The sequence below is a fragment of the Triturus cristatus genome, chromosome 3_1, assembly GCF_964204655.1.
Source record: "Triturus cristatus chromosome 3_1, aTriCri1.1, whole genome shotgun sequence".
NCBI classification, from domain to species: Eukaryota; Metazoa; Chordata; class Amphibia; order Caudata; family Salamandridae; genus Triturus; species Triturus cristatus.
In genome coordinates this window covers 145,703,282-145,730,420 of record NC_140583.1, presented here as the reverse complement: position 1 = coordinate 145,730,420, position 27,139 = coordinate 145,703,282, and the positions used below count along the sequence as shown (strand labels likewise).

The following is a 27,139-nucleotide window of genomic DNA, read 5'->3' as shown; positions in this document are numbered from 1 at the left end:
TAGTTTGCCAGCACTGTGGCAGAGAGAAGTAGTTTGCTCACACAGCTGCAGAAACGTGTAATTTGCTAGCACTGCTGTAGAGAGGTGTAGTTTGCTAGCACTTCTTCAGAAAGGTGAAGTTTGCAAGCACTGCCACAGAGAGGTGTAGTGTGCAAGCACTGCTGCATAGAGAGGTGTAATTTGAAAGCACTGCTACAGAGGAGTGGAGTTCTCTATCACTGCTGCAGAAAGGTGTAGTTTGCTAGCACCACTGCAGAAAGGTCCAGTTTGCTAGCACTGCCTCAGAGAAGTGTAGTTTGCTAGCACTGCTGCAGAAGTTTGCTCGCACTGCTGCAGAAAGGTGTAGTTTGCTAGCACTGCCTCAAAGAGGTGTAGTTTGCTAGCACTGCCGCAGGGAGGTGTAGTTTGCTAGCACCACTGCAGAAAGGTCCAGTTTGCTAGCACTGCCGCAGAGAGTTGTAGTTTGCTAGCACAACTGCAGAAAGGTCCAGTTTGCTAGCACTGCCGCAGAGAGGTGTAGTTTGCTAGCACTGCTTCAGAAAGGTGAAGTTTGCAAGCACTGCCACAGAGAGGTGTAGATTGCAAGGACTGCTGCATAGAGAGGTGTAACTTGAAAGCACTGCTACAGAGGAGTGGAGTTTCCTAGCACTGCCGCAGAGAGGTGTAGTTTGCTAGCACTACTGCAGAAAGGTCCAGTTTGCTAGCACTGCTGCAGAAAGGTGTACTTTGCTAGCACTGCCTCAGATAGGTGTAGTTTGCTAGCACTGCCGCAGAGAGATGTAGTTTGCTAGCACCACTGCAGAAAGGTCCAGTTTGCTAGCACTGCCGCAGAGAGTTGTAGTTTGCTAGCACAACTGCAGAAAGGTCCAGTTTGCTAGCACTGCCGCAGAGAGGTGTAGTTTGCTAGCACTGCTTCAGAAAGGTGAAGTTTGCAAGCACTGCCACAGAGAGGTGTAGTTTGCCAGCACTGCTTCAGAAAGGTGTAGTTTTCTAGCACCACTGCAGAAATGTCCAGTTTGCTAGCACTGCCTTAGAGAGGTGTAGTTTGCAAGCACTGCTGCAGAAGTTTGCTCGCACTACTGCACAAAGGTGTAGTTTGCTAGCACTGCCTCAGAGAGGAGTAGTTTGCTAGCACTGCCTCAGAGAGTTGTAGTTTGCTAGCACCACTGCAGAAAGGTCCAGTTTGCCAGCACTGCCGCAGAGAGTTGTAGTTTGCTAGCACCACTGCTGAAAGGTCCAGTTTGCTAGCACTGCCGCAGAGAGTTCTAGTTTGCTAGCACTGCCGCAGAGAGGTGTAATTTAGATGCACTGCTGCAGACACGTGTAGTTTGCTAGCACTGCCGCAGAGAGGTGTAGTTAGCTAGCAGTGCTGCAGAAAGGTGTAGTGTGCTAGCACTGCCTCAGATAGGTGTAGTTTGCTAGCACTGCCGCAGAGAGGTGTAGTTAGCTAGCAGTGCTGCAGAAAGGTGTAGTGTGCTAGCACTGCCTTAGAAAGGTGTAGTTTGCTAGCACTGCCGCAGAGAGGTGTAGTTTGCTAGCACTGCCTCAGAGAGGTGAAGTTTGCTAGCACTGCCTCAGAGAGGTGTAGTTTGCTAGCACTGCCGCAGAGAGATGTAGTTTTCTAGCACTGCTGAAGAGAGATGTAGGGGCATATTATCAACAAACAGCGTTAAAATTATCACCGCTTTAGCGGCAGAAAACTGCCGCTAAAGCGGCGATAATGGGCTTGATAATATGCCCGGAGAATTCCCATAGAGGCCCATGTTCTGGTGTCAACATGGGCTTCTATGGGAATTCTCTGCGGCATATTATCAAGCCCATTATCACCGCTTTAGGGGCAGTTTTCTGCCGCTAAAGCGGCGATAATTGTAATGCCGTGCTTGATAATATGCCCCGTAGTTTGCTAGCACTCCCACAGAGAGGTGTAGTTGGATAGCACTGTAGCAGAGAGGTGTAGTGTCCTAGCACTGCTGCAGAGCGGTGTAGCTTGTTAGCACTGCCGCAGTGAGGTGTAGGTCTCTAACAATGCTGCATAGAGGTACAGTTTTCAAGCACTGCAGCAGAGAGGTGTAGTGTGCTAGCACTGCCGCAGTGAGGTGTAGGTCTCTAACAATGCTGCATAGAGGTACAGTTTGCTAGCACTGCCGCAGAGAGGTGTCGTTTGCAAGCTCTGCAGCAGAGAGGTGTATTTGGATAGCACTGTAGCAGAGAGGTGTAGTGTCCTAGCACTGCTGCAGAGCGGTGTAGCTTGTTAGCACTGCCGCAGTGAGGTGTCGTTTGCAAGCTCTGCAGCAGAGAGGTGTAGTTGGATAGCACTGTAGCAGAGAGGTGTAGTGTGCTAGCACTGCTGCAGAGCGGTGTAGCTTGTTAGCACTGCCGCAGTGAGGTGTAGGTCTCTAACAATGCTGCATAGAGGTACAGTTTGCAAGCACTGCCGCAGAGAGGTGTCGTTTGCTTGCAGGTGCCTATTGTGCTCATCAGTCCTGTGCCTGTTGTTTTCCCTTGTCGCCTGTCTGTTGTGTTGATCTGTACTATGCCTATTGTGTACCCTTGTCATTTGCCTGTTGTGTTCACCTGTTCTGTGCCTGTTGTGTTCACCTGTCCTGTGCCTGTTGTGATCATTTGTCCCGTGCCTGTTGTTTTCCCTTGTCCCCTGCCTGTTGTGCTTACCTGTCATCTGCCTATTATGTTTCTCTGCCCTCTGCCTGTTGTGTTCAACTTCCGTCTGTCTGTTGTGTTCACCTGTTTTTAGCCTGTTGTGTTAATCTGTCCTCTTCCTATTGTGTTCACCTGTTCTATGCCTGTTGTTTTAAACTGCCTGTTCTACGCCTGTTGTGTTAATCTGCCCTCTGCCTGTTGTGTTCGCCTGTCATCTGCCTGCTGTGTTCACAGCTCCTTCCTGACACGATTATTTATGAAACGATTAAATATATACGAAGTATTTCATTTAAGTACATCCTCGGTAAATAAATATATCTGGGTGAACATATCTAGCGAGACTCCTGTCCTGGCCGGCGGCCTGTCTTCAGAGTTCACGGTACCATATACTGTGACGCGTTAGAACCGGCGGCTGTGGTCGGACACCTTCTTCATTCTTGAAAGATCGTTAGAAATTGCTTAGAAAATTCGTACCAGAGAAAGAAATATTAAAAGCTGCACATTCACGAGAACCCTCCCTCTTTCGTATTTTTAAAATCGCAACCGTCGTATAATTTAAAAAAAAAACATTCAAGGATTTTTCAGATTAACCTCTCATATCTTTAAAATATGAAAATGTCAAGATGCGATATTTATACTAAGAAAGACGTGTCAGTGACAGTACTTTCGGCTTTTAAACGTAGCGATAAAATAACTAAAATAATATTAATCGTCATAACAGTGATATAGTAATGCTGTACCAATGGCATTATAATAATTGTGTGTTATTAAATATGGCTGCTATTAAGATTACCATTATGGTTATTATTTTTGCTATCATTAATTGTAATATCCTGTTATTATCAATAAGAGTGGGCAATATATAAAAGTAACAATATTGCTATTATTGTTACTATAATTTGTAGCAGTAATAATAGTGAAATTAATGAGAAGTAGCAGTGATATATCATTAGTTATTCGAATAGTAAAGAATATTACTTATGGAATAACGTGCGATGTAATAAGAAAGCGCCATACTATCCAGTACTGCTGAATAAAGTGAGATGTAATACGGGAGTGCCGTATTCTATAGAACTTCAGAATAACGTGCGATAAAATATGGAAGCGCTATATTCTATAGAACCACAGAGTAACATGCGAAGTGCCATGGAAGCGCTATATTCTATAGAACCACAGAGAAACGTGCGATGTGCCATGGAAGCGTTGTATTCTATATTCTATAGAACCACAGAGTAACGTGCGATGTCTCATGGACGCGCTATATTCTATAGAACCACAGAGTAACGTGCGATGTGCTATGGAAGCGCTATATTTTATAGAACCACAGAGTAACGTGCGATGTGCAATGGAAGCGCTATATTTTATAGAACCACAGAGTAACGTGCGGTGTGCCATGGAAGCGCTCTGTTCTAATACGGTGTAAAACGAAAGCGCGGTATTCTCCAGAACCATAAGTCTAGCGTGGGATGTAATATGGAAGCCTGTATTCTACGTAATAGTAGAGCAACGCGCGATGCAACACGGGAGCGCCTTGTTCTATAGAAATACAGAATAACGTGCGATGTAATATAAAAGGGTTGTATTCTACAGGACTACAGAGAAACCTGCATGTACCATTGAAGCGCTACATTCTACAGTCTTGTAAAATAACGTGTAATGTCCTATGGAAGCGTGGACTCCTCAGAATTATAGAATAACGTAGGTTGTAACACGGAAGTGTCGTATTCTTTATTCTACAGCAATGCAGAATAAAGTGTAATGGAACACGGAAGCCTAGTGCGACGTAACACGGAAGCGCTTCACTCTGGTGAGATGGGAAATAGGGCTGTACTCTAGTGCGATGTAACACGAAAGGCCTGTAATCTAGTGCGATGTAACACGGAAGCGCAGAACTCTAGTGAGATGGGAAATAGGGCTGTACTCTAGTGCGATGTAACACGCAAGGCCTGTACTCTAGTGCGATGTAACACGGAAGCGCGGTATTCTCCAGAACCACAGAATAACGTGCGTTGTAACACGGCGGCGCTGTATTCTACTAAATATGTTAATGCTTTTTAATAAATATTTCCCCGTCAGCGGCTCCGGTGCTTTATGGATTTCCCGCTAGCGGTGATTGCCTGGCAGAGTCTGCGCTTCGATGCCTCGCGGCCTGATATCTTTTCACAGCCGGGGTCCGGGGTGACGAGGACTCGGAGACATTTAATGGCAGGCCATATTCCACGGCATTAAACGAGGGCGGTCATTTCATCCTCTCTCATTTTTGGGGAACTTTAAATTGAAGATGTGGTCGTCTGCAACAAAGGGCGAGGGGAGGGGCGCGTTGAGTGGTTGAATGAACCATGGCGCCTAATGGCGTGAGTCAGATAAAAGGCGGGACCCTACCCTGCTCGGAGTGCTGGGCCAGAATGTGGATAGATGTTCGGCATTAAGGGGTGGGGTCCATGGGGGTGGTTACACTGGGGTGGATGAAAGAACATTATACATGGGCCAATTATAGAACTAGTTTAGGAACTAATTGCATTAAACGTATTTAATAAAGTAATTTGGAAAACGAGGCTCTGGTTTCAGGTTTACACCAATGTTGTTAAAGGAGAAATCCTCCTCTCTTGTGCCAACTTCTAACCTCTGTCGTATTTCTACGTGTTGCACGGCGGGTTTACTCCACGCACACACCTGCAAACGCCAACACGTCCGACTGTGAAGGGCGCATGCGCCACCCCTGCCTCCAAGCGGAAGTGCATCAGTGGGCTGCATTGCACCCACATCCGTGATGCGTGCCTTTTGAGAAGCCTGCTTATGTTTGTACAACGCAATAGACGCACGGTGGACAATGGTTTACTGCTGTTTCTGTTAGGTTGACGTTTCTTACGCGTTCTAGGAATGCAACTAAATTAAACAATTCCTAAATGCTACTTTAAAAGCAATGTCTATTTGGAAACACCTATCCTGCCTTTTCCCCTCATTTTAAACTGCGCATTTCTGCCAAGCAATGGCCAGTTTCCCTAATTAATACAAGCTGCATTTGAGGAAGGCGGGGCCAGCATCGGCCCCGCCGCCATTATGGTGGTTGGCCGTGCCCCCCAGAATCGTGCCCTAATCATGGTCCCCGCCTGCGCTCGCTGGGGACATGCCCCGGAAGTGATTGAATCACTTCCGGGTCATGGGAGGCTCACCCGCGCCACGGAAGTGATCTGATCACTTCCGGGGGGCGTGGGCGACTCTCGGGGACCCTTAAAGCCGGGGGGAGCACAAGAGACGATCTCTTTCTCCCCTCGGCAGCACATCCGTTGCATGTGCCACTCCTCCCTCGGGGGTAAGTACTTCCGGGTCAGCTCGGCCTCCGGCGCATGTGCATCCCGGTTGGGGTGCGCGGGACAATTCGGTGTAAAGGGGGAGGGACCAGCGTTTTGACCTTGCCGTAGGCCCAGAGGAATACGCAGAAATGTGATCAGCAATGTTTTAGACTAGGATAGGAACATTTATGTATTAGAGTTTTGTTAAAGCTAGGATTGAAGAAATGTACCGAATCCTGTCTTGTCATTTCTGCGTTATGGTATTTATGAATATAACTTGTTTCGTTTGTTGTTAAAAAATAAGATCGGGGGTCAACGACCCCCTATTCCAAAAACAAGAACGCTATTTTGGTTTTAGTCACCGTCAGGGGAGGAGGGGGCGGTAGGCCGTACCAGACCATATTGCTCAATGGGCCTCTTTTGTTTTCTTTTGGGGTGCTGAGAGTGGCAGATGTCCTGGTGGTTGTGTCCTCCCTTGTTAGGGTGACCAGAATTGGGAAGCATAAACCGAGAGAGCCAGGCATAAAAGTAGGACTACAGACTTTCGTCTTACCTCTATATCAGGCCTGTCCCGATGTTTGCACAACCTTAAAATAAAAATGTCATTAAAACAAGTGTCTGTGTGCGTGCGTGTGCGTTCGCTAGACCTGTAAATCTTGTGAATGTGTGTATACACACCGAAATTTACAAGGCTATGTTTATGTAGCCTTCTCAATCGTAGGACCTCCACCTTGCAGTCCCCTGCCCCCTCCTGTCTTTGCTGGGAGCAGGCAGGCAGTGACCTACTCCTGTGATGCCTGTTAGAAACAAATACATTATGTGCTACCTCAGAGGCGCCTGAAAGGACAGCATACCGAAAAATTCGGCTGTGAAAGAAGACTTGACCTTTGTCCCAAAAATTAGGGCATGTATTAGAAATTAACAAAAGTGTCGGGACACCGGGACATTCCTCTGAAAACCAGTACTGTCCGGGGAAATCCGGGACGTTTGGTCACTTGTGGAATAGAAGGAACTGTGTTGGGTCTGTGAGGCAGATGCTTCAGAGAGCCGCTCTTCCACAACAGACCCTCCTTCTTACTGGGAGGTTTCTCAGGGGTACACGGGGCTCTCGGTGGCAGAGAATGGTGTGTGGTGTTCAGCAGTGTTGTATTGTGTATCTGCAGAGGTGGCACATGGACTCGTTGTGCCGGTCCCTGCCAGAGGGGCAGGGCCGGACTGAGAACCAATACCGGCCCTGGCAAAGTGCTCGGCCGGCCCCCCCGGGGCTTGGGGGTGCCGCCGAGCGCTTTGCCAGGGCTGTGTTTCGGCCGATTTTGTTACAGGGCCGATTTTGCAGCTATTCTGCAAAAATGGCCCTGTAACAAAAATGGCCCCAACGGGCCAAAACCGGCCCCCACCCGTGCGCCGCACTGGGGGATTACCCGGTGCCCGCTACGGCCAGTCCGGCCCTGCAAAAAAGGGGGGCGGGGATGGTGATGGGGCAGATGACGCTGCTGGCACCAGTCCTGACCTCGGCCATTGATTAGTCGATTTCGGGGGGACCCAGGAAGTGCTTCAAGCACTTTCGGGGCAAAGAAAACAGGTACAGCTAGTTCCTACTGGTTTTGTATGCCCCCTTTAAAGGGGACATTGGAGCGGCGGGACGGTCTTATTCTCGACACTCCAGCTCATCGCCAGCACCATCCTGTCCATCTCCTGGCACAGCATGGGGTCACCTTCAAGCATGCCCCTTTCATTTTTTGCCCATCACCATCCCATGAGGCAGCAGATTGTGTGATGAATGGAGATTCTTGTTTCAGGGGCATATTTTCATGTTCTGTTCTTCCAGGTTGCTAATAATTTCTGTCTGTTGGTTGTTGCATTGTGGTTTATCCAAACAACTTTCTTTTTCAGGCCTGCATATTTTCATATTTTACATGTATGGTATGTGAGAAGCTGGCCTGATATATGCTGTCCACTAGTTATAGTGGGCACTTTGTATCAGTCCAAGCAACGTATTATTGATGATAGGTTAAAGACAACCTTTATTGAAAGCTATCCTAGTGGTAGCTATGGAGAGCAGCCTTCAGGCTAAGTCTTGAAGGAATGTAAAGCAGCTTGTTTTACCAGTCTATAATCTCTTGAGTCACTAAATGAAAGATATCCACACCAGGTAGATATATATAAAATATATGTATTTATTACTAAACACACCCTCCTAGTCTCTTTATGAGACTAGAGGTCAAAACTCATAAGTTACACTTCAATAATCACAGTAAATTAGCACAAATACACGTCAGGCCCTAGGGGCGAGCCAAACCATATACTAAAATAGTGGTATAAGAACCACGACTTAACTAGACACAAGGCCTCGAGCCTGTAGAATCGCTGGGATCCCAAGAAACCACCCAAGGTACAGGGGACCCTCGGGGGCCGTGTGCAGTGTGTCAACACAGCCGCGAGCTCCCGTTAGCTTCTATAGGGATAGTGGCGGTTAGATTTTTAAAGATTAGGGACACTTAGAAATGAGTCAGGCCCAAACCTTTTTGGACTTAGGCAGTTCTAGGGCTAGCACCCACGGGAGTACCAGAGTACTCGCGTTACCACACCCAGGGAAGCCAGGTGCATAGGTGTCTTTTGGTGTCGGGTCACGTCGTCGATTTCAATGGGAGCTGGCGCAGAAGTGCTGCTGCCGTGAAGATGCGAAGTGTCTGAAGAGATCCAAGCCTGGATCAAGGATGAGAAGAACATGAAAGCAGATTGGACAGAGTCTGGGTCACTAGCCAGTGACCACGAAGGCGATGGACAGATGCCCACCGATGTCGGGTGATTTGGTGAATGAGGTGAAGCTTGACTCTTCAGCCACGAGGACTAGGAGGCGTCGAGGACAACCAGGAGCTGGATTTGAGCTGTTCCACAAAGGATATCGAGTGCTGCAGCATCGGTGCTCGGATTGGACACAACAAGCCTTGGCAACAGCAACCCACGCAGAAACAAGAAAGATGCTTCGGTGCAGACTCACCACTTGGTAGGGAGTCGGGGCACATCTGGAACAACCAGGGAAGCCCAAGGAAATTCAAAGTTACCCCCTCAGGGACCCACCAGTAAACAGACCAGGGATCGCGAAGGGACCTCGTGATGAAACACAAAATGGCGGCCCACGGGTCACTCGGAATGACCAGGCCAACAATCTTCGGTGGATTCATTGCTCGAGGGAGGGGCTACAAGTCAGCTCAAGCACGACTTCAAGAGACGTCGAGAAGTTGATGCACTTGCAAAAGTGCACGGTGACCAGGAGTTCCAGTTCCACGCTACTCACGAGGGCTGTGGGTCTCAGCTTTGTTGGGGACTCGGGTCGGCCTCTGAGATGTGTGGAAATCCTCTTCCTGGGCTCCAAATACTTCGGAGTCCGGCGGGAGCTTCAGAAATGCAGACCGGCAAATTGCTTTGTTGGTGCCTGCCAAGCAGGGGAGTCACTCTTTGACCCCAAGGGAGATTTCTTCAGTCCTCTGGTCTTGAGCAGAGCGTCGAAGGTCCAGGATTCAGCTTCAGAGTTTCGTCCAGGGTAATCTAAAGTTCTGGTTACAGACGTTCCTTACTTATACCTAAGGAAGGGTTTGGACTAGCTCTGGGGCCCACCTATGGGAGGGTTTGGAAAGAGGAGTGGCTACACCCATTTCCTTTGTCCAGTTTCGTGCCAGAGCAGGGGCTGGAAGCCCTTGAACCGGTATGAGCTGGACTATGCACAGGGACACCAAATGTGCCCCCAGTGCAGGATTTCAAAGCACTCTGAGAGTGCTCCCACCTAGCCCCAATAGACATCAGCCTGTCTGGGAGGTAGTTACACCTCCCTGTTACAGGAAACCTATTGTCCAGGCCTCCCCTGTCGGAGATTGGGTCAGCAGTAGGAGGCCAGACTTGTGTCTGTGGCTGCAGCATCCATTTTGTGATGCCAGGGCTCTATTAAGTTTCTAGCGGGTATACCAGTGCTGTCATGTCTCTCCCTCTAGAAGGGTGGGATCATACTCCCACACCAGTTACTGGTATGGGGGTATGATTCCAAGGTGTTTGACACCAAACATGACATGTTTCCGTGCAGCCAGTCCAAAGTTAGCACTTACCGTTTGGTTATAATGCACTTAAGAGTATATGGTCAGGCTGCACTACTGACAACCCTGGAGAAGAGATTCCGAAGGCTGCAGAGGGGCTCAGCTTATGCCTGGGCACCCCCTCACATATAACCAAGCACCCTGCCTTCAGGAGTGATAAGGCCTGCCGTGGGGTGACTGATTTGTATGTGCAGTATATGGTGAGATATAGTGAACCTATATCTCAGTATGGGGTGCATGCACCACCTTACCCAGGCTGCAGTAGCAGACCTGTGGTGTCATTTTGTGTGGCTTTCCAGGGGTGGCATAATACATGCTTCAGCTCCTGGTAGGCCTCTGGGGTACCTATGCCCTGGGTACACAGTATACCATATACTAGGGACTTATAAGGGCACCTCAGATCCAATCTGAACTATACCTAAAGTACAAGGAATCATTTTAGAGAGGAAGCAGCTAAGCTGTGGCCCTGAATAGCAGGGCCCCAGCCAGACTAATGTCGAAAAACAGTGAAACACCAGCAAAAAGTGGGGGTAAACATGTGAAGCAGACCCCACTCTCCTACATGGTATCCTTGGTCTTCAGTAAGGTTATGGTTGGTGGGGCAGTTACGTTCCTTAGTAGGCCTCCCCATTGTTAATGGGGATAGCTTGGGGACAACGGTCTCTCGTGGAACTCCAGTGGGTGCTTACAGCCGGTTGGCCGGAAGGTGCAGGGGTGGGGCCAATCCCTGCACGGGTGCGTTGGCCCCCGGTTAGCATGACAGCGCAGCCCCTTGGGGTGGTATTTGAGGGCATAGAGGGTGCCCTATAGGTAGGTAACCTTCTGGGCAGACAGGCCTCTTGCGCAAGGTCACCCTGGGGGGGTAGACCTAGCACGTAGTTGGATCAGTTATGACCTTGCCGGTAGGTTCATTCAGAGAATATGCAGAAACAAATATATATATATATATATAAATGTCTTTAGTCTAGGATTAGGAATGGCTATGTATTAGAGTCTCTGTTAAGGTTAGCCATACACAAACATTGTACATAATATTTGTACCCAAATATGGGATGTGAATATTGTATAGAGTGTTAGGGGGTGTTTCTGCGTATTTGAATACACAAAGCTTTAATGTGTTTGTCTTGTTTAATAAAATACGGCCGGGGTTGTTATGATCCTTAACTCAAAGATACGTTTTAGTATGTTCTTTGTGTGATCTATTGCCTCGGGGGAGAGTGGGGGTGGTACCCATGAGGCCACGGGACGAAATAGAGGTGTCTGTGAGGGGCAGGTGCGCGGCAAATACCTGGCAAAATCCCTATAGCATGTGGCTCTCTGCTATGATACCTTGCCTATACAGTCCGATATAATGTATTGATGCTAATTCATATATTATGTTGTCTTGTATGTTACATTTTGTTATGTTATGATATATTTTCCATACCAGTGTATTTTCTGTGCCACTGTACTTTCTGTGATCATGTATTTTCAGTAATGTTATAATGCCGTTGTCTATTATGTCATGGTATGGTGTGTCATAGGAGGGTATGTTATTGTATAGTATGTCAGTTACATGTTTCCTTATGTATTCCTGGGAAAGCCATGTTACATTCGCCGCTTGACCCTATTCCCATGATCTGCAGTTATCCAGATCAGAGAGCTTTAAATAGGGATTTTTTTTTATTTATTAGTAAAATATTTCCCCCATGCAGAAACAACTTCTCCTGCAATCCCACTAAAGAGGAAGGCGGGGCCAGCATCGGCCCCGCCGCCATTATGGTGGTCGGCCGTGCCCCCACCGGAACTGTGCCCCCCAGTCCTGGTCACTCGCTGGCGGTCGTGCCCCGGAAGTGATTGAATTACTTCCGGGTCACGTGAGGCTCCCCCGGATGTGATCCGATCACTTCCGGGGGCGTGGGCGACCCTCGGGTCTTTAAAACCGGGGGGAGCTCTGGGATCGTTCTCTTTTTCCTCCCCCTAGTAGCACATCGGGTGCATGTGCGTTACCTCCCTCGGGAGGCTCTTTAACCGCTTTTTCTTTTTATTTCAGGTCCCCGTTGCGGCGTTGAGTTTCTGTTTATTGCAGGTTCCTGTTGCGGTGTGGAGTTCTTAGAGCGACGGGATCCAGTTGGCGGCGGCTTGTGGGGGATTGCGGGATGCCTGAAGCAGTCTTTCAACAATACGGTGAGGAACACGCTGCGGCCAGACACGTGTGGAGGACACAGGCGGAATAACTTTTCGGCGGTATTTTTTCCTCTTGTGCGAGGTACGGTGTGGGGAGCGCGGTCGGTGTAGCGTGTGGCTTCCGGGGTCGGCGCGTGTAAATCTCATTGTCGGCCCCCAGAGGCTGCGCGGCGCCGCTCCCGTTTCCCCTGCCCAAGTGCGGGTGATTATAAGTCCCGCTGTTTCGCGAGAGCGCCTTGCCCTCTTGATTTGTAGCGCGGGGGGGGGTTCCGGAACGCGCTCTCGGGCTGTGCATTAGGTGCAGACCGAGAGGGCCTATTGCGATCTGGTGCACCGTTGAGGGGAGTTTGGTAGTAGTGAGTGTGGGGTGCGATTTAAGCAGCGTTTTTGCCCGTTTTTACCAGGGGGTTGTGTCTAATTCAATATTACTGTCGGCTGGGGGGCAGGAAGGGTGGCATCAGGTCGGCTGAAATTTGGTTGTTTTACGTAGAATCTATATGGTCTTGGATGCCATCAGAGGTTTAATAATATTGCATTATACCAAGCATTTATTAATCACCTTGTTCTTTTCCTGCATCATAGGAAGGCACGCTGTTATACGCACTACGCAGACCGGGTAAAGGCAGCTCCAAGCGCAGGAAGGTGCCTTCTCACCGGTGGGACGCGGCAGTAACATCGGAGAGTGCCTGAGGACACGGTCTGAGGACTGCACCAGATCCTTCTCTACCTGTTCCCCCTGCACCGGCAAATCCTACCCCGGCGCCAACGATGCCAGTCCCGGCGCTGCCTGCGCTTTCGGTACCTCTTCCCCCCGCACCTGGGGGGGTGCCAACGCTGCCTCCCGATTTTGTTTCCAGTTTAGCAGCTGTGCTTCCCTGGCTGGGGGGCATGGGTTTGAACGTGAGTGCGGCGGGTGTTGTCGGGGCGGACGCGTTGGAAAGGGCGAAGCAGCTGGTCGAACTAGCAAAGCCTAAAGACGTGCCGGCGGTTGGGGCCCCCAAAGAAATCCCGGGACCTTCGCAGGGTAAGCCACAGACGTTGCCAATGTTGGGCATGGGTGAGGCACGCACGTCTTACGAATCACTCTCGCGCCACCTGTCGCAGGAGGTGAAGGAACGCATTTGGAAGGGGACCTATATCGATATTTTTTCACTCCTGATAGATGATGTGGAGAGGGAGGAGATGAGGAGAAAAAAGGATTATATGCCTGCGCGGGAGTGGGCTAATGAAATGTCAAAGTATAGGGTTGAGGAAAACATTAGGCATTGGATGCTGGCATATAACATCTACATGGCAGTGGTGACAGAGCGTTTTCCTGCGGAGGCACCGGCGATGGCATGCTACATATCTAGGATTTCAACGGCGCAGGCAACAAAAGGGGGCTCGGGGTGGTTGGAGTATAATAAGAAGTTCAGGCGTATCAGGGCTTCTGATCCAACGTTAAAGTGGAATCAGGTAGAGGGGATCTCATGGTTGGATCACGTGGGCGGCCTTTCAGCAGAGGCTGTCAGTGACTCGCCAAAACCTTAGCCCTTTCGGGCGTTCCCCCCAGCTGCGCAGGGCGGGGGGGCGGAAAGAAGGGATGTTGCTGGGATTACAACAGACGCTCCTGCGTTAGGGCACCAGGGACATGCAGGTTTAGACATGCATGCAATTTCTGTGGTAACGCAGAGCATGGCGAGGCAAAGTGTCTTAAGAAGCAGAAAGATAGGGGGGGAAGAAACCAGACGGTAGGGGTTTCCACCAGATCTAGGACTCCCATCCTCCTCCACACCATGATGCCCTGGTTAAATCGATATAGGTGCGCAACCTCTGCAAAAATCTTAATTGGGGGTTTCAGAGATGGTTTTAGAATTCCGGTGGTGAATTTTGTGGGTCCCTCGTTCAGCAGGAATCAAGTATCGGTCACCCAAAATGCCGGGGTGGCGGAGGCCAAGATTGCAAAGGAATGTCGATTGGGTAGAGTAGCAGGGCCCTTTGACAGCATTCCAGTGCATAACTTCGTGTGTTCACCCCTGGGGGTAGTCCCGAAGAAGGACCCTGGAGAGTTCCGGCTGATTCATAATTTGTCGGCGCCACGGGGGCAGTCTGTGAACGACTCCATTGATGATGATTGCTGCTCGGTGCGTTATGCATCTATTGATCAGGCGATTGAGATGCTGAGGGGTCTGGGGCCGGGCGCACTGATGGCAAAATCAGACATAGAGTCTGCTTTCAGGCTCCTGCCCGTACACCCAAGCGATTTTCACCTCCTGGGCTTTCAGTTTGGGGGCAAGTTTTTCACGGACATGTGCATGCCAATGGGGTGTTCGGTGTCATGTGCCTACTTTGAAATGTTTAGTACGTTCTTGGAGTGGGTTTTTAGACAGGTGACAGGTCATGGGCATGTGCTGCATTACCTTGATGACTTTCTCTTCCTGGGGCCTCCAGGGGGCGCAGGGTGTGGGCAGGCACTAGGGCAGTTCTGCGCCTTAATGAAGAGCTTTGGGGTACCCCTGGCGCAGGGAAAAACCGTGGGACCCTCCCCGGTCATAGAGTTCTTAGGGATTGAACTGGACTCAGTCGCGGGATGCTCACGGCTTCCCACTGACAAAGTGGCTAGGTTTGGGGAAACACTGAGGCAATGTTTGGAAGCAAAACGGGTAACGTTGCACCAGCTACAACAGATGGTGGGCCAGTTGAACTTTGCGCTACGCATTATACCTATGGCACGCCCCTTTTCCAGGTCCATTGCACAGGCAATGTCAGGCCTTAAACACAAACACCACCACACCAGATTGAGCGGCGAGGTCAAGCAGGATATGCGGATTTGGCTAGCATTCCTGCAGGACTTCAATGGCTCTGTCCTGTGGCCCGGCCCTGTCACTTCCTGCAAGGAGTTGGGTTTAATGACGGACTCCGCGGGTAGTGAGGGGTTTGGCGCCATACTGGGCGTTCAGTGGGTGGCGCAGCGTTGTCCAACATGGTGGGTGGACAATGGACTAACGTCTAACATTGGTTTCCTGGAATTATTCCCCATTTGGGTGGCATTGTGTGTCTGGCCTGAACAACTACGCAATAAGGCAGTGGTGTTCTGGTCTGATAACATGACAGTAGTGGAGTGTATAAATAACCAGGCGGCAAAATGTAAAATGATCTTGCGTTTGATTAAGGAAATTGTGTTGAGATGTCTCCAGCTGAATTTGCTTTTTAGAGCGAAACATATCCCGGGGGTGTTGAATCATGCTGCTGACGCTCTGTCTCGTTTCAAGATGCAGGTGTTCAGAGCACAACTCCCGGGAGCAGCACCATGCCCAACACCGTTTCCCGAGCAACTCTGGCAGATTGGTGTCCACACTTACCAGACTTGGTGGCAGCAAGTCTAGCACCAGGAACGTGCAAGGCATACGAAGGGGCGTTTGGTGCATATTGCAATTTCCTACAGAGTCAGGGGGGCAAACACTGGGCGGATGCGGGCGGGGTTTGCTGCTTCTTGCAAGCCCTGCGGGACAATGGGAAGTCGGTTGGGGTGGCTAGGAGACACATAGCTGCAATTTCATTCTTTGCACAGCTGGGCGGCGGGCGGGACCCTACGCAATCATTCATAGTGCGTAAGGCATTGAAGGGCTGGCAGCGTTTGCAGGGGAACGCGCCGGATACTAGTTGCCCTATAGGTTTGAATACCCTGTCTGCAGTCTTGACAGCGCTAGGGCAGATCTGCAACGGCGTTTTTGAATGCTTATTGTTTAGGGCAGCCTTTACGTTGGCTTTCTATGGGGCCTTTAGAATAGGGGAACTAGTGGCTAGCAACAAAAGGGACCTGGAGGGTGGTTTGCAGGTGGGTGACATTCATTTCCACAACGGTGCTTTGCAAGTTACAATCCGGCGTTCAAAGACTGATCAGCAGGGAAGAGGTCAGGTAGTGTTTCTCAGCTGGGCGCCGGGCAATCCCTGCTGCCCGGTTTATCATGTGGAGGCTTTCCTGTCACACAGGCCGAGTGATAGGGGGGGGGCATTGCTGATACACATGGGGGGGGATCCGCTGACAAGGTTCCAGTTTAGGCGGGTTTTAGACAAGGCAATAGGCAGGGCGGGTCTGGACCCAGGTAGTTTTGGGACACATTCGTTCAGGATTGGTGCCGCCACCGAGGCGGTAGCGCAGGGTCTCGGGGAAGAGGCGGCGCGCAGGATTGGGCGGTGGACTTCCAATTGCTTCAGGCGTTATGTGCGGGTGGATATGTTGTGACTCCATATGTTAACGGTACTGACGGCATTCTTTTCTTGACTATCACCAGTTCCCTCTGCCTGCCATGCGGGTAGAGTGACGGCGACGCCCCACCAAGACAGCAACACAGTCAAGTCTACAAGGATTTCCCCGAAGGCACAGCGTGAGCGTCATGCCTGTGTTTTTGGCCATTCTTATGTGTCCCGCTTGGGCAGTTTTTTCAGGGCAAGCAATGGGGCAGCACGTGCACAGCGTCTAGGCTTCAGGGTTTCCTTTTTCGGCCATGGGGGCTTACGTTTTGACAGGTTCAGGGAACGGGTAGGTCACATGCTTACCTCTTTGGATGCCCCTCCTGACGCCATCATTTTGCATCTGGGAGGCAATTATTTGGTACACCTCAACAGGAGGGTCCTGATAGAGACGGTGCTGTCGGAGTCGGCATGGCTGGCAAAGCAGTGCCCTGAGGCGGTTATTGTGTGGTCACACATGATACCACGACTTGAATGGCGTGGGGGGGTATCAGTGAAGGCGCTCAACCGCTCGGTGCAGAGGGTCAATAACAAAATAGACAGGCTGTTTAGGACCCCTAGATTACAGGTGATTGCTCATGGTTGCATTAAGGGGGACGTGTGCTACGTGCAAGACGGGGTCCACCTCTCTCGGTTGGGTAACGAGTTCTTCCTGGGCAATATTTTAGCTTGGTTGGAGGGTTTCCGGTGTTAAGTATGACCTTGGGTTTGGGGGGGAGGCCTGATAGTCGGTCTACTATGCAGGCCTGTGCGGTAAGGTCATAGGTTGGACAGACTAAATTGACTCATCTTTTGGGGCGTCTCATTACGTGAGCCGCCCAGAGGGGAGGGACATTTGGTTCTCACCAGACTCCAGGGGCAGTTACAACCGGTTGGTTGGAACGGTGCGGGGACAAAGGGAGGGGTTACGCTTTCCATTGGCTGGTTAGCCACCCCGCACGCGGGCGTAAGTAAGCTGCGCTGTCTGCATGGCCCCTTTATGGAGTAAGTCCTGAACGTTTGGGGGTTGCCTGGGGGTAAGTACTTCCGGGTCAGCTGGGCCTTCGGCGCATGCGCATCCCGGTTGGGGTGCGCGGGACAGTTTCGGTGTAAGGGGGAGGGGCCAGCATTTTGACCTTGCCGTAGGCTCAGAGGAATACGCAGAAATGTAAACAGCAATGTGTTAGACTAGGATAGGAACATTTATGTATTAGAGTTTTTGTTAAAGCTAGGATCTAAGCAAATGTTCCGAATCCTGTCTTGTCATTTCTGTGTTATGGTATGTTATGAATATAACTTGTTTGTATGTTAATAAATACGATCGGGGGTCAACGACCCCCTATTTTAAAAACAAGAAAGTTTTCTTGGTTTTTTTTTGTCACCGTCAGGGGAGGAGGGGGCGTTAGGCCGTACCAGACCATATCTGGGGGTGATCAATTCTCTCCACCCTCCTCCCCCTGGAAAGGAATTCATGCCATCCCTTGGCTGGGGTTACAGTCCGACCCTTTCCTGCCTGGAAAGGTGGAGAGGAGTTTGTGAACACTGACAACCATCCATCTTCAGTGGGTGATCACAGACTCCCAAGCCTTGGAATGGCCACTTCCGACCTCTTGAGTGGGGTTTACAGAAAAGATCCCCTCATACATAAATGGGATTTCGCCTGTCACCACCAGACTGAGAGCTGACAAGACGTGCTGAACTACAGATCGCGTAAATGATGCGACTTGCTTAAAACCCCTAATTTATTGAAAACATCAACCTTTTACCTCAAAAATCTTCAAGGCCTCCTCCTTATTCACCAGGACTACAACTTTGACTGAGAAAACCTTCTCGCCCCCAGATATTAACCAAAATCTGCGCTTGGACTGTATACCCATCAGCACTGTCCTGAGGAAGACCCGCTGTGACACTTATTATATTTTGCGCAGTACACGGTGTCGAAACGTTGACGCACCCTTATATGTCTACACAATGCTTCTGATCACAGATTAATTCACATAGGATCTTGTAGCATATGTGAAAAACCATAAAGACATATCAAGAAATAATGTACCTTTCTATTCTACTTATTCACTTTTGCCGCATTTGAAATATATTGTATATGCTATTTATCATCACATGTCACTTTATCACCAACAGAACCATGGTATTGATATAATAAAAGGAATCCATGGCAGGCAAGAAAGAATCAATTCTGTTGTAAAGTAAGTTTACAACCAAATTACCCTTAGTGAATAGAACCAACTATTGTGTTCAATTCTGCAAATAATGCTGCAGAGGCTGAATTAACTGTAAAGTGTGAAAAATCCACAATTGTGTGAAAAATGATGTTGCTGCAGAACCACATAATCTAGATGCGATGAGTAACGTATGCCATGGTATATGATATGGCATATGATGGCATAAAGGCATGTATAACACATTACGCCGTGTTATTTGCGTTCCTTTGTAAAGGTATTTTTAATTATGGAATTATATATTATGGTCTATTACATAAAGCTACACTGTGGTATAATTTGGACTGCACACATTCTCACTGTGTCAGTGTAGGAAGGGTGAAACACTGGGTGCACCAAAAATGCACGTGACTGGGTTACACACACACAATGGCTGCTTAACTCAGGGGTCAGTGTTATAGGCTTTTAGCTATTTCAGCCGCTGTGAGGGGTGTGTCGTGTTTTGTTATGTAATGTTGAGTTATGCTGTGCTTTGGTAGGCCATTATTGTATGTCATGTTTTTGTATGTTACATGCTTAAATCGTTCTTCTGAATAAATCTTGCTAGGTTATACTGTGTTAAGTTGTGTCGTGTTATGTTGTGTAGCGTCATGTTGTGTTATGTGGCGCTATGTTATATCTGATGCTGCTGCCTTTACTATGCTGAGCTGATCAGGGTTACCCTGCGTCATGAAGGCCTGTAGCCTTCGTGCAGGCGGAACACCTTGGCTACCTACCTCCCCCGTTCTTGAAGGCCAGGTAAGGGAACCTCCAGACGTTGCCCAGCCCCACGGCGTAGCCCACCATGGACAGGATAAAGTCCAGCTTGGAGGACCAGTTCCCACGGGCTTTGTTCTCGTCGCCATCGTCATCCTGAGAAGAAACGGAAACAAAAGAATCATCAGGCACTTTCATGGGCACTCGGTCCAACCAGGGGATGTCGCGCGCAGGGGCACTTCAACCATCCAATGACAAGCAAAGGTACTCCGTCCAATCAGAACCAGTCTACACAACGACAACCAATGACACGAGAGGAAATGGGTCAAAGGTGCAACGAGCATCCGACCCATTTACAAATGTCCATTACACGATTATTGTAGGGGAGGCGGGCTCACGGCAAGCGGTCACTACTGGAAGTAGGATGGATAAAGAACTGGAAATGACAATTCGTTGTGAGATTCAGTGGTGCGTTGCATCACGGTGTGACCGTGTGTTCTTATTTTATGTCAAGTTATGATGTTTAGTTAAAATACATTTTGTTATGTTAGATCATGTGTGTGCGCTTGTTACGTTACATTGTGACGTTATGCTACTATGCGTTGCTAGTATGGTCTAATATGATTATGACACGTTATGTTTTGCTGGTGGATATTATTACACGTAATACCACCTGTTATTAAACCGCGCGCTGCATACTCCAAGTGTGTGCGGGGCCGCGCGGGGTCTTCTACAGAAACGGAAGACAGGCTGCTCCTGTAGTGTGCGTGCAGCCGTAAAAAAAACACTTTGCATGTCCATGTTTTGTTCCATAGAGCCACGATTCGAATTTGTTCACAAAATGATTTAGGAGATATTTCAATAAAACATGTTTAGTAGTTCTTGGATTTTCACTATGCATCTTCCCCATTCCGCACAGCGGGAATCAAAAAAAGAATAATTGGAATTTATTGAGGGCGAGGTGTGGAGCAGGGGCCAGAGCGGCTGAATCCAGAGAGCGGGTTTCGCAGTTCGAACCCTGGGGCTGGCGGGAGATCAGTTCAAAATCACGTGACTCTCACTTAATGTCCCAGCCGGCCACCAGCGCCTTGAAACCCCTTAAGGGGGCGATATGTTCCGGCTTTACAAATAGGAATTGACTATTGACATTCAATTGTAGTTGTGGACTTGTTTTTCTGTGTTCGGAGCACTAGAGGTGAAATAACCAATAGTGGTCTTAGTGGCTATGACACACTTGATTGTATTACATACAATATTGAGGCATACCTCAGTGTGTCAAAGCGCCTACGATAGATCTAGAATCGATTCATTATTACGTGTTGATTGCTCCTGGATGAAGTCTTCCTGGCTATTAACAAAAGTCACATTTTTGGACAGAGCACTCAGAATACTGTCTTTTACTCGCACGAAGCGCTTTATCAGACCCGAAGAGCAGAGGACTAATGTTCGGCACATATAAAGATATATTTAAAGTAACTTAAGAGGAGGCTTGTTTCCGCCCTTATCCCGCTCGTTTATGTATAGCCATGTAGAGGGCTTTGGCTGTGTTTGGGGTTTTTGCGTCCCACTTGTGGGTTCGAGGAGTGCGACAAGTTTCCGTTCTGGAAAGTTCTCCGGCCCTATTTGGTAGTCGCTGGGATTTGCCGCTTCTTGTAATTTGCGGTGCCTGTTTTTCCAGATTCGTTTGTTGGAAGCGCCAAAAGGCGGGATACGAGGCGCTAGTTTGCGCCGCCTTGCCCATGCATGATCTGACTGGCACCAATTGTTCTGGTGACGTTTCTGTATTTTTCCCCATTCCGTGATCTTCAAGCTGGCGGACTTTTTTCACTGGATAGGAATTGCGGATCTATAGTTAAAACAGCAATGGGCAGCGCGCAATCCGTTCCGGAAGGCCCCGCCCCTCTGGCGCAACTCATGAGCGCTTTGCCACAGCCGCTGAATCAGCGTGTTCGTTTTGCGCGAGTTTACCTCACCTCAAACTCTTATGAGGATGGGAGCGTCTTGCTGATTACCAGCTAGCTGCTAGAACGCAATACACATCACATGGCGCTACGAAAACAGAAGCATGGCGCTTTTTAGACATCAATTAACTAATTTGTAACAGTTTTATGACAAACGACCTCAAAATGTGTCAAATGCAGGGCAGATAGTTATCAAAGGAGCCGCTCTGTGTGGAATGCTCGCTGTTCACGTGCACGCAGTTTGTACGTGTGCGCGTTTGAAGCAGGACAACGGATGTAAATGTGAGCTCGCGCTCCGTGTCTCATCTGGGACAGGCAGCGAGAGAGACTGAACTGCCCTTCTCAACCTCAAATGAAGCATACATTACAAATAACAGATTAATGTGGCTGCAATGATTGTGCATTTGATTCATAACTACGAATGATTCGGGCACTGAGCCCCGATAAATATTTGTTTTTCTTTATGCGGTCACTGGCGGTTAGAAGGATGGCGGAATATGAAGAGAACATGTTCTACGGCTTTTACGCGTAATTGTAAAATAGTATAAGCGGCTTTTGCATTGATTTGTTGTGCTCGTCCCCACATTGGGGCTTCCTGCCCCATAGGGCTAAAAACGATATCTGCGGCACTTCCATGAACCCGGTGAGCTACTCGGATCTAACGTGTTACTACTGCCAGGGTTCTGTGTATGGATACAGGGGGCGTGGTGAAACCTCTGGGAGCACAGTGTCAAGGTCATTGGACGTAAACGAGTGGTCGATGTGACGTCAGCACGGGTGCCCCCCGTGCGCCTCTTTCTGTTGGATAGGTGCTGGTAATGGCCCCGGCCCGCCGTTGCCCAGACTGCGGAGTGGGCACGTCCCGAGAGGCCCCAGGCCAGCAGGTCCTCATACAGTAAGCGATCCGCTCTGAGATAAGGCCCCATATCCTCCGTGACAACCGAGGGAAGGGGCAGCACCGATGCGGTCATTCAGCAAGGCATGTACGGGCCCTGGGACTGACCTGCTGGCAGCCGAAGACCGCTGGCCACATGACCCGTCCACCGGAACACCGCGAGGATTGTGGCGCAGAGTCCAAGGTGACTCCGACCTGATGGAAAACACACTTACAGAGAACACTGCAGCGCCGGGGCACTCAGTTGCCTAAGCTGGTACCAGGGTACTGAGCGGGCTGGGTTAGAGCTCTCAGTGGGTTGAATCGTTCTAGGGCACTGACTGTGGTAGAGCGGAACCCGGGCACTCAGTGCTCAGTGGGCTGAGCCGGGGCCAGGGAAGTGGGTAGCGCAGGACATGCCCGGGCATTCAGTGGGCTCTGCTGGTCCAGCGTACAGAGTAAGCTGATAAGGTGCCTGGGTACTAAGTGGGCTGATACGGTGCCAGGGTACTGAGGGGGCTGATACCGTACCAGAGTACTGAGTGGGCTGATAAGGTGCCTGGGTACTGAGTGGGCTGGATCACTGCCGGGGCACTCAGTTTGGAGAGCAGGTGCCAGGGTACCGAGGGGGCTCCGCTGGTGCCAGGGTACTGATTTAGGCGTGGCGGGTCTGGAGCACTTGATGGTTTGGGGCGGAGCCAGGGCAGTGCGTGGGACAAGACGATGCCGGAGCAGTGAGTGTAACAGGGCGGTGTTATGGCACTGCATAAAGTTAAACGGTACGAGGGCGCTGATTCTCAGGACACGGAGTTGGCACAGAGCTGGGCTGGATGAAACCGGACACCGTTAAGTGAGACGGTGCCAGGACACTGCCTGTGGTGAGAAGGTACGGGGGCACCGGTTGGGCTGAGCCGGTGGCTGGGCAAGGAGTGAGCCGGGGCAGTGCCAGTGCATTGCGCACCAAGTGGTGTAGGGCGGTGCTGGGCCTGGACCAGTAATTTGGGTGAAACTGCACCGGGCACTAATTAACTCAGACTGTGTCAGGGCCCTTGGGAGAGGGGGGGTGGGGAGGGGGAGTTGGCGCCTCCTTCCCGTCAAATGTAGCTCACAGACACCCGAACCAAACTGCAGAGGCGCTCTCTGTAAAATCGTGCGATGATTGGTTTCAGGGCAGTGAGTGGTTTGACTAACTGAGCTACCCACTGAGTGTGAGTGATAGCATGGCGAGTCAGTTAGGGAATCGTCTTGGTAAGCGAGCGAACGAGTGAGTGTATGACGTGAGTGAGCGTATCAGTGATTGAGTAAATGAGGTTAGCGAGCGTGTCAGCAAGTGAGCGGCTGAGCATGGGCCGAGTAAGGAAGTGAGTGAATAGCTGGGGCGAGGGAGCGACAACAAACCGAGGTACTGAGTACGTGCATGCGCTGACCGTGAGAGTAAACACCGGGATCGTGAGAAAGCCGACGCCGCGTGAGTGACAAAGAAAGTGAGGACGTTGTTACTAAATGGAGGAGCGAGAGAGGCAATGCGTGAGTATCACTCAATCTGAAAAGTGAACTACATCCAAGCGCTGGCTGGGTTAACTGAACAAGAAAACAAAGCTTCAGGTGCAGCAGGTAAGTGACCCTCCCTCGGCGTTCTAATGAGTGAATGACCACGCGCGGGAGTTCAGAGACGAGGCCCTCGGCTCCTCGTGCCCCGTTAGCTGGACGTGGCCCGGCCCTTTATTACTGACATATAAACGTGTCTCGTCACCTTCTAGCGCCCACCGTCGCCGAGCCTCCTCGAAGCGCCTAACCTCAGAGCGGAGACGCGGTGCATGCAGGTGGAGTCTGCCCGACTGCCGCAGTGAGGGGCGTCGGCTGTTCTGAAGCCTCACGCCTGCTCCTGTGCTCACTACAAAGCTGAGGCGCCTGGTGCGCCTTGAGGCGCCGGGTGAGATCGAAGCACCTGCGTGTTTCCAGACAGTGCGAGGCGCCAACCGTGCCGCACGTGGGATCACAGTAAGTGCGAACTTCGGCCTCTGTCTTCCATGATTGAGCTTTGGGAAATATTTACCCACCCACACAAAGTCATTGGACCGAGATTAAGATATTTGAGCCCTGACGAAGTTCTATTCGGAACAAAACGCGTTGGCTGATGTCCAATTTTAAACTATTGCTACAATAACGGATATTATTTGTATATATTTGGAGCCCACTGACTTCTTCCTGGTTCACCTTCCTTCTCTTTATGAAAGCTTGCAATATGTAGGATCGATCCAAAGTGTTCTGCCTGCAGTATGGACAATCAACCCTATCCACCCAAGCAAACAGCTGTCCGTCCGTCCATCCATCTATCCATCCTCAGTAAATCCGTCCATCCATCCATCCATCTATTTGTCCGTCCGTCTTTCCGTCCAGCCAGCCAGCCATCCATCCATCCATCCATCCATCCATCCATCCATCTGTTCATCCTGCATGTAGTATCCTTCCAGACAGTTTGTCTGCTCTATCTACAGTATCCATCTAGATGTCAATAAGCAGCACCAGCCCGGCCAGCAAATCTGAGTGCCCTTTGTTCAAACTACAAAAACCATCCACATGGCCAATAAGCAATATACATCCACTCTGTCTGCACTCTGGCCACTCCATCTATCCACCATCCCATCCATCCATTCACTCATCCACCTACCCAGCCGTCCATCCATCCCTTATTCCTCTCTCTCTCTCTCTCCCCCCCTCATACCCATCTCAATCTCTAATATTCATCCATACATTCAGTATTCAATATTAATTCCATTTGTTCACTGTCCTTTTTATTCATTCAATATATCCATCCACCCTAACATTCATCCACCCACCAATCCATCATGAAGCATTCGTCCAGTTTGCTTTCCTGTCCAGTCTTCATCCAGCACGTCATCCATCCTTCCAGCGACTTGCACATTGTCTTAAGACGTCACTGCCCAGCCCCATAGTTTTCTCGTTGTGATGTTGTGGAATCCGGAAGACATGAGATCTGGCGTCATACGGCCGCGATCCTGTCCTTTTAGAATCAGTAACTCTGCTGAATTCGTGTCAGTGTGCTCCGGGGCAGCGTCTTTTATTCTGTAATATGACGCAGCGGGGCCCCCGCCTCAGAGTCCCTGGGGATGGCTGTCTGGATCGCCCAATCTTATGACCTTTTATGCACGTGCATTAAAAGGAGAGCGCACACTGGAATTGCTCACGTGTGTGCATTCACGTGGAATTAAAACTGATGAACACGTGGCAAAGACGTACTAATTGTGCTCAAATACCGACTGTGTGCCTTGCTTCCCAGTTCTTGACTCAATGCGCTTTTATCTCGGCCTTAAAACATGATGTCCATGGAGTCTAACCTCTTTACCAATAAATGCGACTTTTGCAAATTAGGCATTAACCCACTGAGCCATCTCGCCGCCTTAAACAGTGCCAATGCCAAAGCTCGCCCAACAGAGCACCTGCCACAATTATGACATCATGCCAAGGGGGGTGGGGGGTCAGTTGCCTTTTTTATTGGCTACAAGCTTTCCTGCATTACTACAGGGTACAAGGTGCCTTGTGTGTTTTTCACAGGGGACAAGCTGCTCTGTTTTTACAGGGTACAAGCGGCCTTGTTTCGTGCAGAGCACAAACTGGCCTGTTTTTAAAGGGCACGGCCAGCTCTGTTTTTATTCAGGATAGAAGCTGTCCTGGTTCAATAAAGGGTGCAAGCTGCCCTGTTTTATTTTTACAGGTACACGCTGCCCTGTTTTTTACAGGGTACAAAATGCTCTGTTTTTTACAGGGTACTAGCTGCCCTGTTTTGTACTGGGCCTAAACTGGCCTGGTTTTAAAGGGCACAACCAACTCTGTTTTTATACAGGATACAAGCTGCCCTGATTTTTCCAGGTTACAAACTGCTCTGTTTTTAAAGGGCAATAGCTGCTCTGTTTTTAAATGACACAAACTGCCCTGTTTTATACAGGGTAAAAGCTGTCCTGATTTCTACAGGGTACAAACTGCTATGTTTTTAAAGTGCACAAGCTGCTCTGATTTTTTAAAGGGCATAAACTGCCCTGTTTTAAAGGGCACGAGCTGCTCTGTTTTTATACAGGGTACAAGCTGCTCTGATTTTTAAAGTACACAAACTGCCCTGTTTTAAAGGGCACAAGCTGCTCTGTTTTGAAACAGGGTACAGGCTGTACTGTTTTTATACAGGGTACAAGCTGTCCTGTTTTTATACAGGGTACAAGCTGCCCTGTTTTTTTTTTAGAGGACAAGCTGCTCTGTTGCAAGCTGCCCTGTTTTTTTATAAGGGACAAGTTGCCCTGTTTTCACAGGGGACACGCTGCTCTGTTTTTCACAGGGGACACGCTGCTATGCTTTTTTACAGGGTACAAGCTGCTATGTTTTTACAGGGTAAACAAGATGCAAAACCTGGGCACTAGGAGCCAAGTATAAATAAAAATACTAACGGCATTAAGATGCCGATAAGATTTGTCGGGCACATAAGGCCACATTTTCAAGAGTCTAATGAATTTGATTGGACTTACTCAAACAGTATGTGGATGTGAGACACGCCTTCCACGTCCCATAGAGGACTCTGGCCCTTTAAGGGTGCATTTATGTTTTTATTGGACTTGTTAAAGCGCCCACTCATGGCCCTCGTGATTGCAGGATATCAGGAGTACCGGCCACTCTGCTACCGAAGCATGGCATGCATGGTAGAGGCTAGAGTCCACACACCTGGCTGTGATGGGGGTGTGGCAGAAACACCCAGGCCCCATTATTAGTAGGGTAGACTGTAGTGGGTTATTTACTTTGCCTGCCAAATGCCTACTTCAGTGTCTCCTATGTCAAGTTATGGCTTAGAAAAAGGGGCACACAATGGGGAATTTGGTGCTTAAGCAGAGAATTCCGCATGTATCAGAATTGATGCTGGTACATTTCCCCAGTTTATTTTGTCAGTCTA

General features: G+C 49.5%; 1 protein-coding gene across 2 annotated transcripts in view; it reads right to left on the bottom strand.

Annotated features, from left to right (window-relative positions):
* SLC6A5 (solute carrier family 6 member 5) overlaps window positions 1-27,139 on the bottom strand; it is a 284,699-nt gene that overhangs the window by 250,344 nt on the left and 7,216 nt on the right. For both annotated transcript variants that reach the window (XM_085643604.1, XM_085643605.1), the window contains exon 3: window positions 19,371-19,506. In XM_085643604.1, the coding sequence (XP_085499730.1) occupies window positions 19,371-19,506 (136 nt within the window). The remainder of the gene's footprint in view (window positions 1-19,370; window positions 19,507-27,139) is intronic.